Below are 12,821 nucleotides of genomic sequence, written 5' to 3'. Positions count from 1 at the left end.
TCCCCTGTGAAGGCCTCCCTCCCTTCCCTTTACCTCTGTACAGATAAAACGTTGTCGGGATAATTCCGGTTTGCACGGCTACGCGGAAGCGATACAAATTCTGCATTATAAATTTTAAGACCAGACAAGTAGTTTGTTGAGGGCTGGTTTGTAAAGAAAGACTACACGCCTGCGCACATATTCAAATGCGCATACCTATATAAACCCGTAATACGCATGTGCACGCCGTCTGCGCTTTCACAGGTTCACATTTTTAAAGTTTGCGCAGAGAGAACTTAAGGGTTTTCTGCTGTGTTAGCGGCCCCTAAGTTAATAACTAATGATCATTGCGACAATAACTTTATTCTAGAGCTGCTGTAAAGCCCAAACAATCTCTGTTACTGTAATTTCCTATTATCACTGTAAAGCTCTATATTGTTAAAAGCGCTATATAAATGAAGGTGACTTGACTTAGCATTTAAAGCGCGTGGAGAAGAATGAGCAGAAATGCGTCAGAAAAGCGACACACACTGACCTGGCGTCGAGGAATCGGGACCTGAGGATCATCACGGCCTCACAGGTGCTCTGCTTCAACTGCATCTGGATGGAGCTGAACTTGCGGTGGATGATGCCCACCATGCGCTCGATCTCTTTGGGCGAGATGGGCCGTGTGCGAGACTGTTCCCTCAGCAGGTTCATCACATGAGTCGTGAACTCGTTGCACGCCTGGACAGAGGCAGACGGAGACAGACGCACGTTACTATAACAAGTTATGCTTTGAAGTGACCACTTATGGGGCTCATTTATTGGAAAATTACATGTATACACACACACAAACAATAGTGGCCAAAAGTGATGTCCGGAGGGGATGACCGTACAAGTTCGAAAAAACCATCAAAATATGAGGACAATATTTTAAATATGAGGGAAGCACAAAACACTAAACTTGGTTACGGCATTTATCTGACAAAATTGTTTGTCTAACTACAGCTACAGGTTTTACTTTACCATGCAAAATAAAAAAATGCATAGAAAAACAAAAAGTTCACAGGAAAAAGCTTTGACTACAGCACAAACCAATCGGTGGTTCTCTCTTATTTTTGCATGTGTTCATCATTTCTTTGAATAACAGCCTGGCCAAAAATAATGTCGGCACAATTTGGCTTGTTTCATTGCGTTATCACAATTAAGGACAACTACGCAATATGATGAAAAGATCTTAAAGGGTGAAGGTGTGAGTTTTCCAAGGCTGAACATCACTTTTGCCGACCACTGTATATATATATCTCATGTGTGTGCAATCATACTTGGCAATAAAACTCATTATAACTCTTATTTTAAAAAAGTTGACTGAGATGAGTCAGGACATTTATTGAAACCAAGCTATAAAACTGACTCTTTCAGTAATTATATGTTATGACATCACAAGGGTGAGCTCATTAACATATGAACGCCCACATTTGCATATCAACAACAATTCAGTATTAGGCAACTTTTACGGCAGTAACTCTTTTCACTCATTTTACAAGTGAAAAGGTTAGCCAATCACAACAGCTCATTTACATACAGAAGCAATAACAGTCTGGTTAACTCCAATGGTCAGAGCAGATGAACAAAGGTTAAGACGAATCCTTGACTAACTTTATAAATGTAAATTTTATTAAAATATATATATATATATTAAGAGCTTATTTCCATTTTAAAATAAATGCTGTTCTTTTGAACTTTCTATTCATCAAATAATACTGCAAAAAATTATCCAAAAATATGAAGCAGCGGTTTTTAACATTGATAATAATCATAAATGTTTCTTGATCATCAAATCATCATATTAGAATGATTTCTGAAGGATCATGTGACTCTGAAGACTGGAGTAATGATGCTAAAAAAATTCAGCTTCGATCACAGGAATAAATTACATTTTAACAATATATTCAACATAGAAAACAGTTATTTGAAATACTAATATTTCACAATATTATTACTGTTTTTATCAGCAAATATCAGCCACAATAATAAATACAATTATATCTAATTATAACGTCAATATCTCTGCATTCATATTGCAGATCCACACGTGAATCCTGACTGAAGCAGGTACAGATTATGCTAGAGAACGTGGATGCTGTTTAATGTAGTGATGTCCATATAAACTCATTCATCTCTCGAGCCCTCATTCCTCCTGAGCAGATCCTTCTAGAGTTCATTAATCACGCATAAATATGAGTCGTTACGCTTTCAATATTGTGACTTAATTCTGAAATGGCCTCATTGGCGTGAGATTGTCATTACTCACAGAGAGACACAAACAGATGAGTAGGAGAGCAGAGCGTGTCAGGAGAACCGGGGCTCATGGGAAGACGACAACAACAGTTACAGAAGGGATGATGAAGGACGTTTTGGGTCTTGTGCTGGGTGGTCCGTGTGTGTGTTTGTGCTCCTCTATGACAAATATGAATGTGCTTTTGTGAACAAACACACAGAGGACACCTGGCCCTGTCCCAGAATGCATTTCAGTATATCACCTCTCCTATGTCCCGACAGTTCATCATCACAGATGGATCTACTGTCCGACCACGGCGAGAGCCGCTACAGCAGAGACTGAGGGCCCTATTTTAACAACGTAAGCGCATGGTCTAAAGCTCAAGGTGCAAGTGCACTTAAGGTCGTGTCCGAATCCACTTTTGCTAGTTTAATGACGGGATAAATGGTCGCCGCTCCCGGCGCATGGTCTAAAAGGGTTGTCTCTATTCTCTTAATGAGTAATGGGTGTGTGAGTCTCATCTCCCATTCCCTTTAAAAACCAGTTGCGCTCGTGCCATGGCGGATTCGCTATTTACAAGACGGAATTTGCAAACGGAAACGCTTCTCTAGCGAGGAAACGGATCTGCTCGTGCGTGAGGTTAAAGGTTAAAGCACAAGCAGACCATCTACGGAACAAGCCGGATTTCACCATATCTTTATGTACACAATATTAATCTTTTACATTGTAATCATTTTATTTTTAATATTTGGAATGTTTGTGTGCTACTGCGCGTCCCTGTGTGTGTAATAAGCAGAGTGTACACGCGTTGTGGACCCGCCTATATGCGCATATTAATAATGCACCCTTTAAATAACAAAAAAAAAATACTGCGCCATTGACTTTAGACCAGGTTTCAGTTGGTCAATGGCTCAGTCTATTTCAGTTTCCTCAAAATGAACACACACCTGGTTTTCAGACCAGCCGCTCATGGGGCTAGCAATGCATTTGCTATTTAAACAACGTGGCGCAGGACGTGAAAATGAAAACTGCGTCAGGCTGAAACTAGCAAAAAACACTTGCGTCGCGCCTGGCGCTGCATTCAGAGGAGTATGATAGCGCATAAGACTCTCGCTTAAACATGAATGATACTCATGATGATGTTGATGCTTTCTTTAAAGGGATACTCCACTTTTTTGGGAAATAGGCTCATTTTACAACTCCCCCAGAGTTAAACAGTTGAGTTTTACCGTTTTCGAATCCATTCAGCCGATCTCCAGGTCTGGCGGTACCACTTTTAGCATAGCTTAGCATAGATCATTGAATCGGACAAGACCATTAGCATCTCTCTCAAAAAAATGACCAAAGAGTTTCGATATTTTTCCTACTTAAAACTTGACTCTTCTGTAGTTACATCGTGTACTAAGACCGACGGAAAATGTAAAGTTGCGATTTTCTAGGCTGATATGGCTAGGAATTATACTCTCATTCCTGCGTAATAATGAAGAAACTTTGCTGCCGTACCATGAGTGCAGCAGGCGTAATGATATGACGCAGCGCCTGAAAATAGTGCCCAGCTCAGTAACTTCCAACGTGACCGGGACTAAGTTTGTCTATAACCTATTAGACCTATTTTCAGGCGCATGGTCATTTTTTTTAGAGAGATGCTAATGGTCTTGTCCGATTCAATGATCTATGCTAAGCTATGCTAAAAGTGGGACCCCCAGACCCGGAGATCGGCTGAATGGATTCGAAAACGGTAAAACTCAACTGTTTAACTCTGGGGGAGTTGGAAAATGAGCATATTTCCCAAAAAAGTGGAGTATCCCTTTAACCATTGAGCAATTAATAACCACAAACCACATTCACACACATTCCTTCAGGAATTTACTTTTAATAATTTAAGAAAGATTCTAAACAGAAAGTTTAATTTCAAGCCATTGGATTACCATATTTCCGGAATATAAATCCAATTTTTATTATCTGAAACATGCTACCCATAGACACCTAATGCAATTGCTGAATGAAAGACGTACATGAGCTCACGTTTATTTGTGTCGCTCATTTCACACTCGCCGGCAGATTCGGTTTCACGCGAAATAAGATTGGTTTAGGCATGGCATTTATGATAAATGTTGTTTATGATGAATGACACGTTTTATAGTTTTCAATCATGTTCTGTTCTGAATACTGTTGTATGTAAAAGATTTGTTGTGGAATGAATGGAACTAAAATACATGTTTATAGTGTTTATAATGTTTGTAAAATTTTAATTTTATTTACTGGTATTTTACATTATGTCAGAATAGTGTTTTCTGCTGTCAACAAATGCAATTTTGACCTTACTGGCAGGCGCGACTCATTCCCGGAGAATACAGTATTTTTAAAGTATAACTAGAAATAATTATATTCACTATGAAAAATTCCAGGACTTTCTAAGATTTTAAGAGAATCAAGATAATAAACAACCATTTAATAAAAATACCAGTTACCAGTTGTTAACTAAAACAAAAACTATTAAAAATATTTATGTTGATTGAAATAAAGCTGAAAAGTTAATGTTGCCTTGGCAATAAGGTGAAATTAGTTGAAGTTGAAGCACTAAAACTATTAACTGGGAATAAATAGCAGTATAATAAATCACATAATAAATACATTTTAAAATAAAAGCTAATTCAAAATTGTCACCATTATGTTCAAATGAATTCAGTTCTAGGACTTTTAGTTTGTTGTCATTCTTGTCTCGTGTTCCTTGTTCCTATTTCCCGCCACTCATCAGTCACAATCACTAACACTATCATCACAGCTGTTCACCGTTCAGTTAATCATCTCTGTGTATTTAAGTGCCTGTGTTCTGCTCAGTGTCCGGTAACGTCTGTGTTAAGTGTGTGTTGCGTCAAGTTCGCCTGTCTGTTGTTATATTGTTATTAAAACCTTGTGTTGGAATATCTTCGTCTTCTTCGCCTGTCAAAAATATTGATATAAAATACAACACATGGCAGAACCTAACCTAACCTACTTTGACGAACATGTCTGTTGTAGTTCAGATGAAGAGTGTTTTCTGCAGAGCTACTGAATCTACAGCATCACGGCCACAGAATGATGCTTCAGCAGAGTTGAAGCCAATGTGATGAGACAGAAAGACTCTGACTCGGTGAAATGATACAACAAGACAACAAATAGCCGAAGCGTCTTTCTGTTGCACTGTCCTCTCCAGCTGCACGCAACAGCAAACACACAGCGCGAGCAGAGCGGTCTGATTCATCCACCAATGAGGCCTTCTGTCTAATCAATCAATTAAGAGGCTCAGAAATATGAATCGATCTGATGACTCACTCACTCAATGATTCAGTCCAAATGAACGGCTCTTAACAGAATAATACAATTCTGTAGCACTTTATTTCACTGTCCTGTTCTCCAAGTACTATGTACTTAGAAATTACAATAACTGGGTAATAACTAGGTACTAACCCTGAACCTACACCTAAACCTAACCTTAGCCCATGTAGTTACCTTATATTAACTTGTACTTACTAATACTAACGTTATTTTAGTATTATTTATATACTATTACATTTTACAATTCTAATAAAATTCATTAATTTCAATTTAATTTTATTTAATTTTTATTTATTTAATTTCAAGTTAGTAATTTTAGTGCTTCAACTCAAACTAAACAAAAACTAGAAATGTTTCCTTGCAAGTTTTTCATCTAATATTTATATCTTATGTTATTTCAGCTTAATTAACAAAAATGCTTTAATAGTTTTACTTTTTGTTAATGATAATAATAGGGATGCAAGATACTGTATATCGGCCACCATATCGGTATCGGGTGCTATATGTTCATTTTGAATGTTATCGGCCTGATAAGAAAATTTGGCCGATAAATAAAGGATTATTTCCTTCAGCAGAGACTCTTCAGATGTGCACTGTTCAACATTATGGTTTTGAATTGCTTGAAATATGATTGGAATCACTTCAAAAAAGGAAAACATAGTTATGTGCTGTCATATAGGCTACATAAAAATATAATGAGAACATCATTATACTTGTGTGCTTGGGTCATGACCTTTAATGGTGAGACTTTTGTTTTTGTAATCAGGCTCTCAAATATTTTATAAAATTTGGAAGTAGATTTATCGGCCAATATATCGGTTATCGGCTTACAAATACAAAGAATTATCGGTTATTGGTATCGGTCAAAATTTTCACATAGATGCATCCCTAATAATAATCCGACAGTGGATACACAACTAGTTACCAAAAGTTATATTTTTTCTTTAGTAAAGAAAGCTGCTTTAAGTGTGTGCATCTTTAAAGCTACTGAAAGAATAGTATTAATAGGAAGAAGAATCGTTAAATTCCTTTCCATTCCCATCTATATTTATTAACCTCCATAACAATTTGAACATTCCCGTGTGCTCTCCGGTTTTCCATGAGCGTGGGAACGCTGGGCTGTCAGTAGCAGCCTCTCAAACATTAAAACCGGAGTGTGTGAGAGCCTCTTTCTGCCAGCAGAGCCCCACTGTAACCCTGCCTTCACTGACAGCATCTTAAACACAGGCTTCACATCATGATGTGATCTGACACATTTTGGGATGGAAATGCTGCCTGCTGAGTTACACTTACGCACACACACGCACACACACTACATTAAAGTATGACAATGGCAGTCAAACAGATGTTATACTAATCTAATTTATGAGATATTACAGTCAACATGGGATCAAATGAAACTGTTTGCTTCAGCACACGTTGGCTGATGTCACCGCACACCTTTCATTTCTCATCAAAATGCTTTCCAAAAAATCATCTGGTTTTGTGTATGTTCTAAGATGATTAAGATGTCTGTGAAATTCTCGTTCATTCAAATTAATAGCATAGTTATTAGGGATGCACGATATATCAGCCACCATATCGGTATCGGCCGATATATGTTCATTTTTAATGTTATCGTTGTCGGCCTGAATGTGACTGATATATTAAAGCCGATAAATAATGGATTATTTCCTTCAGCTGAGACTCTTCAGATGCGCACTGTTCAACATGATGGTTTTGAATTGCTTGAAATATGATTGGAATCACTTCAAATAAGGAAAATACAGTAAAGTACAACATTAGCAGCGCAAGTCTGGCATATCGGCTACATAAAATTATAATGAGAACATCATAATTGTGTGCTTGGGTCATGGATTTTAATGGTAAGGCTTTTGTTTTTGTAATCAGGCTCTCAAAAATGATATAATAATTTGGATTTAGATTTAATCTGCCAATATATCGGTTATCAGCTTTCAAATATAAAGAATTATCGGTTATCAGCTAAAATGTTCATATCAGTGCATCCCTAAGCATAGTTTACGCTAAAATCCCAGTTGCTTCTGTAAACTTCACGTAGCATCTCCTGCAAAAAGCTCTCAGAATGCATCACTGATTACTTTGTACAGTATATGTGATTATATCACATTATTACCATGTTGTTCAGCATGGGAATTTGGCTGTTGGCTTTTGCAGGCTTGCTGACCTGTTCGTATTTCTCCAGCTCGGTGTGATAGATCTGGCGTATCTGGGAGAGTTTGGCTCTGTAGTCGGAGTGTTCTGCCGAGTTATCGGCCCCGATTCCTCCTGAAGCCGCCGCCGCTGCCGCCGCCGCCGCGGATCCGCCGCCTTTCTCCGGCCCGGACACGCCCTCCGCCAGAAGCATGTTGTCCAATCGCATCAGCTGGGCGTCGGGAGGCTCCTCCTCCTGCGCGCCGCGGATACTCAACACTGGAACCAAACAAGCAGATGAAAAGCTTATTCAGACCAGACACTTTAAAGGGGACATATGTGACCCTGGACCACAAAACCAGTCACAAGGGTCCGTTTTATGAAATTGACATTTATACATCATCTAAAAGCTGAATAAATAAGCTTTTCATTGATGCTATGGTTTGTTAGGATAGGACAATATTTGGCTGAGATACAACTATTTGAAAATCTGGAATCTGAGGATGCCAAAAAAAATCAAAACATTGAGAAAATCTCCTTTAAAGTTGTCCATTTATGTTGGCGATTGTGCTGCATTCACTCACAAAAATAAATGTTTTATATATTTACGGTAGGAAATTGACAAAATATCTTCATGGAACATGATCTTTACTTAATATCCTAATGATTTTGGGCATAAAAGATGAGGCTCCTCCAGCGGCACATGAAAAGGTTTATTCAAACCAGAGGCTTTAAATGGGACATATGTGACCCTGGACCACAAAACCAGTCACAAGGGTCCATTTTATGAAATTGACATGTATACACCATCTGGAAGTTGAATAAATACGCTTTCCATTGATGTGTGGTTTGTTAGGATAGGACAATATTTGGCCGAGATACAACCATTTGAAAATCTGGAATCTGAGGGTGCAAAAAAATCTAAAATTCAAACCAGAGACTTTAAATACACCGAGTCTGACACGACGGGTCCGACCTCATCGATCCACAGAGAATCTGCTCTTCCTGATAAATTACCTTTGAGGATAAGGTTATTCAAACCAGAGACTTTAAAGGGGACATATCAAGAAAATCGGACTTTTCCAGTGTTTAAGTGCTTTAATCGGGTCCCCGGTGCTTCTACCAACCCAGAAAACGTGAAAAGTGGGGATCAAGCATGTCAAAAAATGAGCTGATCAGATTTCACTCTGCTTCTGATGTTGGAAGGGGATCTTATTATAATATTACCGGCCCTTAATCTGCACGTTTACACACACGGAGCCGCCATTTGGTTTCGCAAGCGACAACAGAGTAACCAGTTCTAACACAATGGCAAAAGTTGGAGCAAAGCCTGTAAACTGTTCTGTGGTTGAGCACAGACGAGCACTGAACACTACTGACCAAAACTTCTGTCTTATAAAGACATCAGGGAACTGTCAACTTGTGTAAAAGTTAAACATGATGATGAGAGGAATCAATGTAACTCCACAACAACTACATCAATGTATCCACTAACCATTGAGAAACGTCCAGGTGCGTCTAACAGTGAAACTGTTCTGAGTCTCTCCTTTCACCTTTAAATACACCGAGTCTGACACGACGGGCCCGACCTCATCGATCCACAGAGAATCTGCTCTTCCTGATGAATTGACTGTCTAAAAACAAAAACTGGCCAAGGCTGCAGCTGACTTTGCCAAGTTGTATGATGGTATAATAAAACTTCATCTAATTCATATCATGAGCTTCCCACTCAGCGCTGTAAATCTCAGCACGAGTATCCCTGCGCTCTCCGGCTTTGACACTAGAGGGCCTTAGTGTTTATATTTTACATCGGATTGACCATCTGATCTTCAGTGTTAAAACACAGACACACACGACCATAGACTGGACACACACTTAAACATACATCGAACAGGAAATAAACACACACTCAATTAGTTCTCCAATGAAATCAAGTGCTCTTTAATTCATTAACTATTTCATAAAGAAACTATCCTTTTTTTGTCACTTTAATTGACTATGTATATAAATATTTGATATCTTACATAAATAGCACTATTATATACATGATACTATAAATATAATACTATTTATTATAAGATACTGCAATATTATGTAGGATTTTAAACTTTATTACTAATCACATGATATTTTTCACTCTATTTTTAGTTCCAATTCAAATTTGAAATGCAAATGAATGCCATATCTCAATATAGATTCAGGGACTGAACGGTAGGATATGAAAGGCTTTCTCGGTTCAGCACTGAATGGCACACAATCCTGCTGCCAGGTTTGATCTTCCTTCCATTTTAATTATCAGTGACATTCTCCTCTCTCATCCAACGTCACATCCAGTTAGCGAGTCAGAGGTAGATGTAGTAATTTCCTCACAAGTTCTGACACATGGGCAAAAAAAAAAAAAAAACGACATTGAGACTTCAAGATTAACGCTGATTATGGGGCAATGCATTGTCTGGGAGTGAAAGGAAACGGGGAGGAGAACACTTCATTAATCCAGAGACAAAGCCCGCGCACTGGAGCATTAACCCAGACCACTGCGGCCCGGTGAGAAAGAGGCCGGCTGCGTGGCCATCGGGAGGGGGAACGCGACTCTCGCCTCCTCTTTAAGTCAAAATGCAAATGCAAAGACTGTTGGCGAGCAGGAAAGGTCAAGAGTTCACGACTCGGGCCCAGCGGGAGCCAGACTGCGCAATTCTGTGTTGCTGAGCTTCACGGGCCCGGGAAACATCCCGTTTCATTAACCAACGTGTTTCATCCAACCTGAAATGGTGGTTTGGCTTCAGATGGGGAGAATCTCACAGCCTATGCAGATGACATGGATTAACATCATGTGTCTGAGTGACCAAAAATCGAATAAAATCAAGCAAGTAACATAAAATATGACATGGATTAACGTCACGTGTCTGAGAGACCAAAAATAAAATAAAATAAAATAAAATAAAATAAAATAAAATAAAATAAAATAAAATAAAATAAAATAAAATAAAATAAAATAAAATAAAATAAAATGAAGTGGCATGGATTAATGTGTCTGAGTGACCAAAAAATAAATAAAAAATACATAAAATAAAATGAAAACAAATAAAAATTAAATGGATTAACATCACATGCCTGAGTGATCAAAGATAAAATATAATATAAACAAAACAAAAAAAATAACATTAAAACCAATAAAAAAAAAAATAATAAAAAAAAGTTAAATATTACACAATAACATGAAATAAAAAATACAAAATAAAAACATGAAATAAGACAAAACAACAAAACAAAATAAAATAACATTAAATAAAACAATAAAATAAAATAAAATAACATGAAATACAACAAAAACAGAATAAAATAATTTTAAATAAAATAACATTCAAATAAAACAACAAAATAATATAATTAAAAAAAATGCAAAAAAATTACATTTAAATAAATAATACGACACCTTTGAAAACCAGGTAATGTAGGCTAAGTTTTTATTGAGTCTGTGGGTTTTTCACACATTCTGTCATCCGTCAGGTGAAAATTGTAAATCTGATCACCTATTAAAGTAACAGCACACCTCTGATTAGGACAAACCTTGAGGAATCATTCATATCTGGAGCACAAACACCACTCAAAAAGCAATCCAACACTACGCCATAAAGCAGGTGTTTCTTATTTGATACAGCTCCTGTGATTTCACTCGACTACTGAACAAACACACAGCCGAATGTAACGCGGTTTGCCTGAAGTTCACAACTCATAAACAGCACATTTAAGATCCCCAGTTCGATAAAGCACTAAATCAAACCAGTTACTGTGAAAGACTGTTAGTTGTGTTCATAACCTGAAGTGTCTAATGTAGGCTACTGAGACACTCTGAGCAAGAACTCGAAGAAGTTGATTTCCTAAAAAATGAGAATAAGGATCCTATCACACAAGTTTAGCACATGTTTTACGGCACTTTTAGAAATAAAAACATAGACTGTGAGCACAAGGGAGTCTTGACAGAAACTCAAGGCCAACAGAATTCCTCCCAACGTTATAAAACGTCTAGACTGTCAAGCGAAAATGGAACATAAAAATTCCCCCGTTCACGAAACGATTAGCTCTCCCTCTGCCAAGTCCCGGTTTCACATTCACGGGTGTTTATTTTACTTGGCTGGATGAATCTCCACCATCAGTCTGTTAAAACCCAAAGCAGTTTGGCCCGTGATGGACACAGAACGAAAAACCCAGAGCCAAACGCAATACGATATACGCGTCTGAAAGAAAACAAAATGGCACGGAATCAAAAGTCAATGGAAAGAGAAAAAAAGATTCTGAACATACAAGCATGAAAACCTTTATGGAGAACCATAGCAGTTTCATGAGGTCATATAGAGCAATACTTCAAGTGCTATAAAATCAAAAGTCAGGTTTACAGGCGTGCTGTAACAGAGTGATATCGCTGTGGCGATCACGTGACCTGATCCTGTTTATAGCATGTGTTTGTGAGAAAGGGAGATTTCCTGATGTGGCTTCACTCGAGAAACACAACACGGGTCCTGCTCGACGACAGCATCTGTCGGGACAGGAGGATCCGCCGTTTGGGCTTGGATGTCATCCCTCATTGACAGATGATTGTTACCCAGAGCAAAAGACCAAACATCGAGAGACCAGCTGCTCGAATACAGCCGTCTGCACATCCATCCCACCAATCAAACGCTGGCATTTTCAATGGGTTATCCTGCAATGAATTTAAACAGTAACCTTTGATGTCATGCTTGGCATAATTAATAAAAAAAAATATAAAAATAAAATAAAATAAAAAAATAAAAAAATTATAAATAATTATAAATAAATAAATATAAATAAAAATTAATAAATAAAATAAAATAAAATAAAATAAAATAAAATAAAATAAAATAAAATAAAATAAAGAAAAATATTTTCTAAATAAAATGATTTAGACTCTTGGCTTGTAAAAAAAAAATATATATATATTTCATTATATCTTCTGAAGAAAATGAGTCTAGGCTTGTAATAAAAATAAAAAATAGAAAGAAATAAGAAAAAATTGAAAAAAAAAATTTTTTGCAGAACAAAGTCAGATCACACAGAAAAACACCAGAACTCTCCTCAACAAGCCGTGTGATTT

General features: G+C 37.4%; 1 protein-coding gene across 4 annotated transcripts in view; it reads right to left on the bottom strand.

Annotated features, from left to right (window-relative positions):
- pbx1b (pre-B-cell leukemia homeobox 1b) overlaps positions 1-12,821 on the bottom strand; it is a 77,664-nt gene that overhangs the window by 12,326 nt on the left and 52,517 nt on the right. For 2 of the 4 annotated variants that reach the window (XM_084425282.1, XM_084425284.1), the window contains exons 3-4: positions 7,746-7,990; positions 515-705 (exon numbers count right to left, since the gene is read on the bottom strand). In XM_084425282.1, the coding sequence (XP_084281408.1) occupies positions 515-705; positions 7,746-7,990 (436 nt within the window). Of the gene's footprint in view, positions 1-514; positions 706-7,694; positions 7,991-12,821 lie in introns of all 4 variants that reach the window. The other 2 variants (XM_084425283.1, XM_084425281.1) reach the window with 1 other exon arrangement.

This window comes from Rutilus rutilus (genome assembly GCF_951802725.1).
Source record: "Rutilus rutilus genome assembly, chromosome: 12".
Taxonomy (NCBI): Eukaryota; Metazoa; Chordata; class Actinopteri; order Cypriniformes; family Leuciscidae; genus Rutilus; species Rutilus rutilus.
Note: the sequence above shows the minus strand (reverse complement) of the source record. Positions and strands in the feature narration are given on the sequence as shown.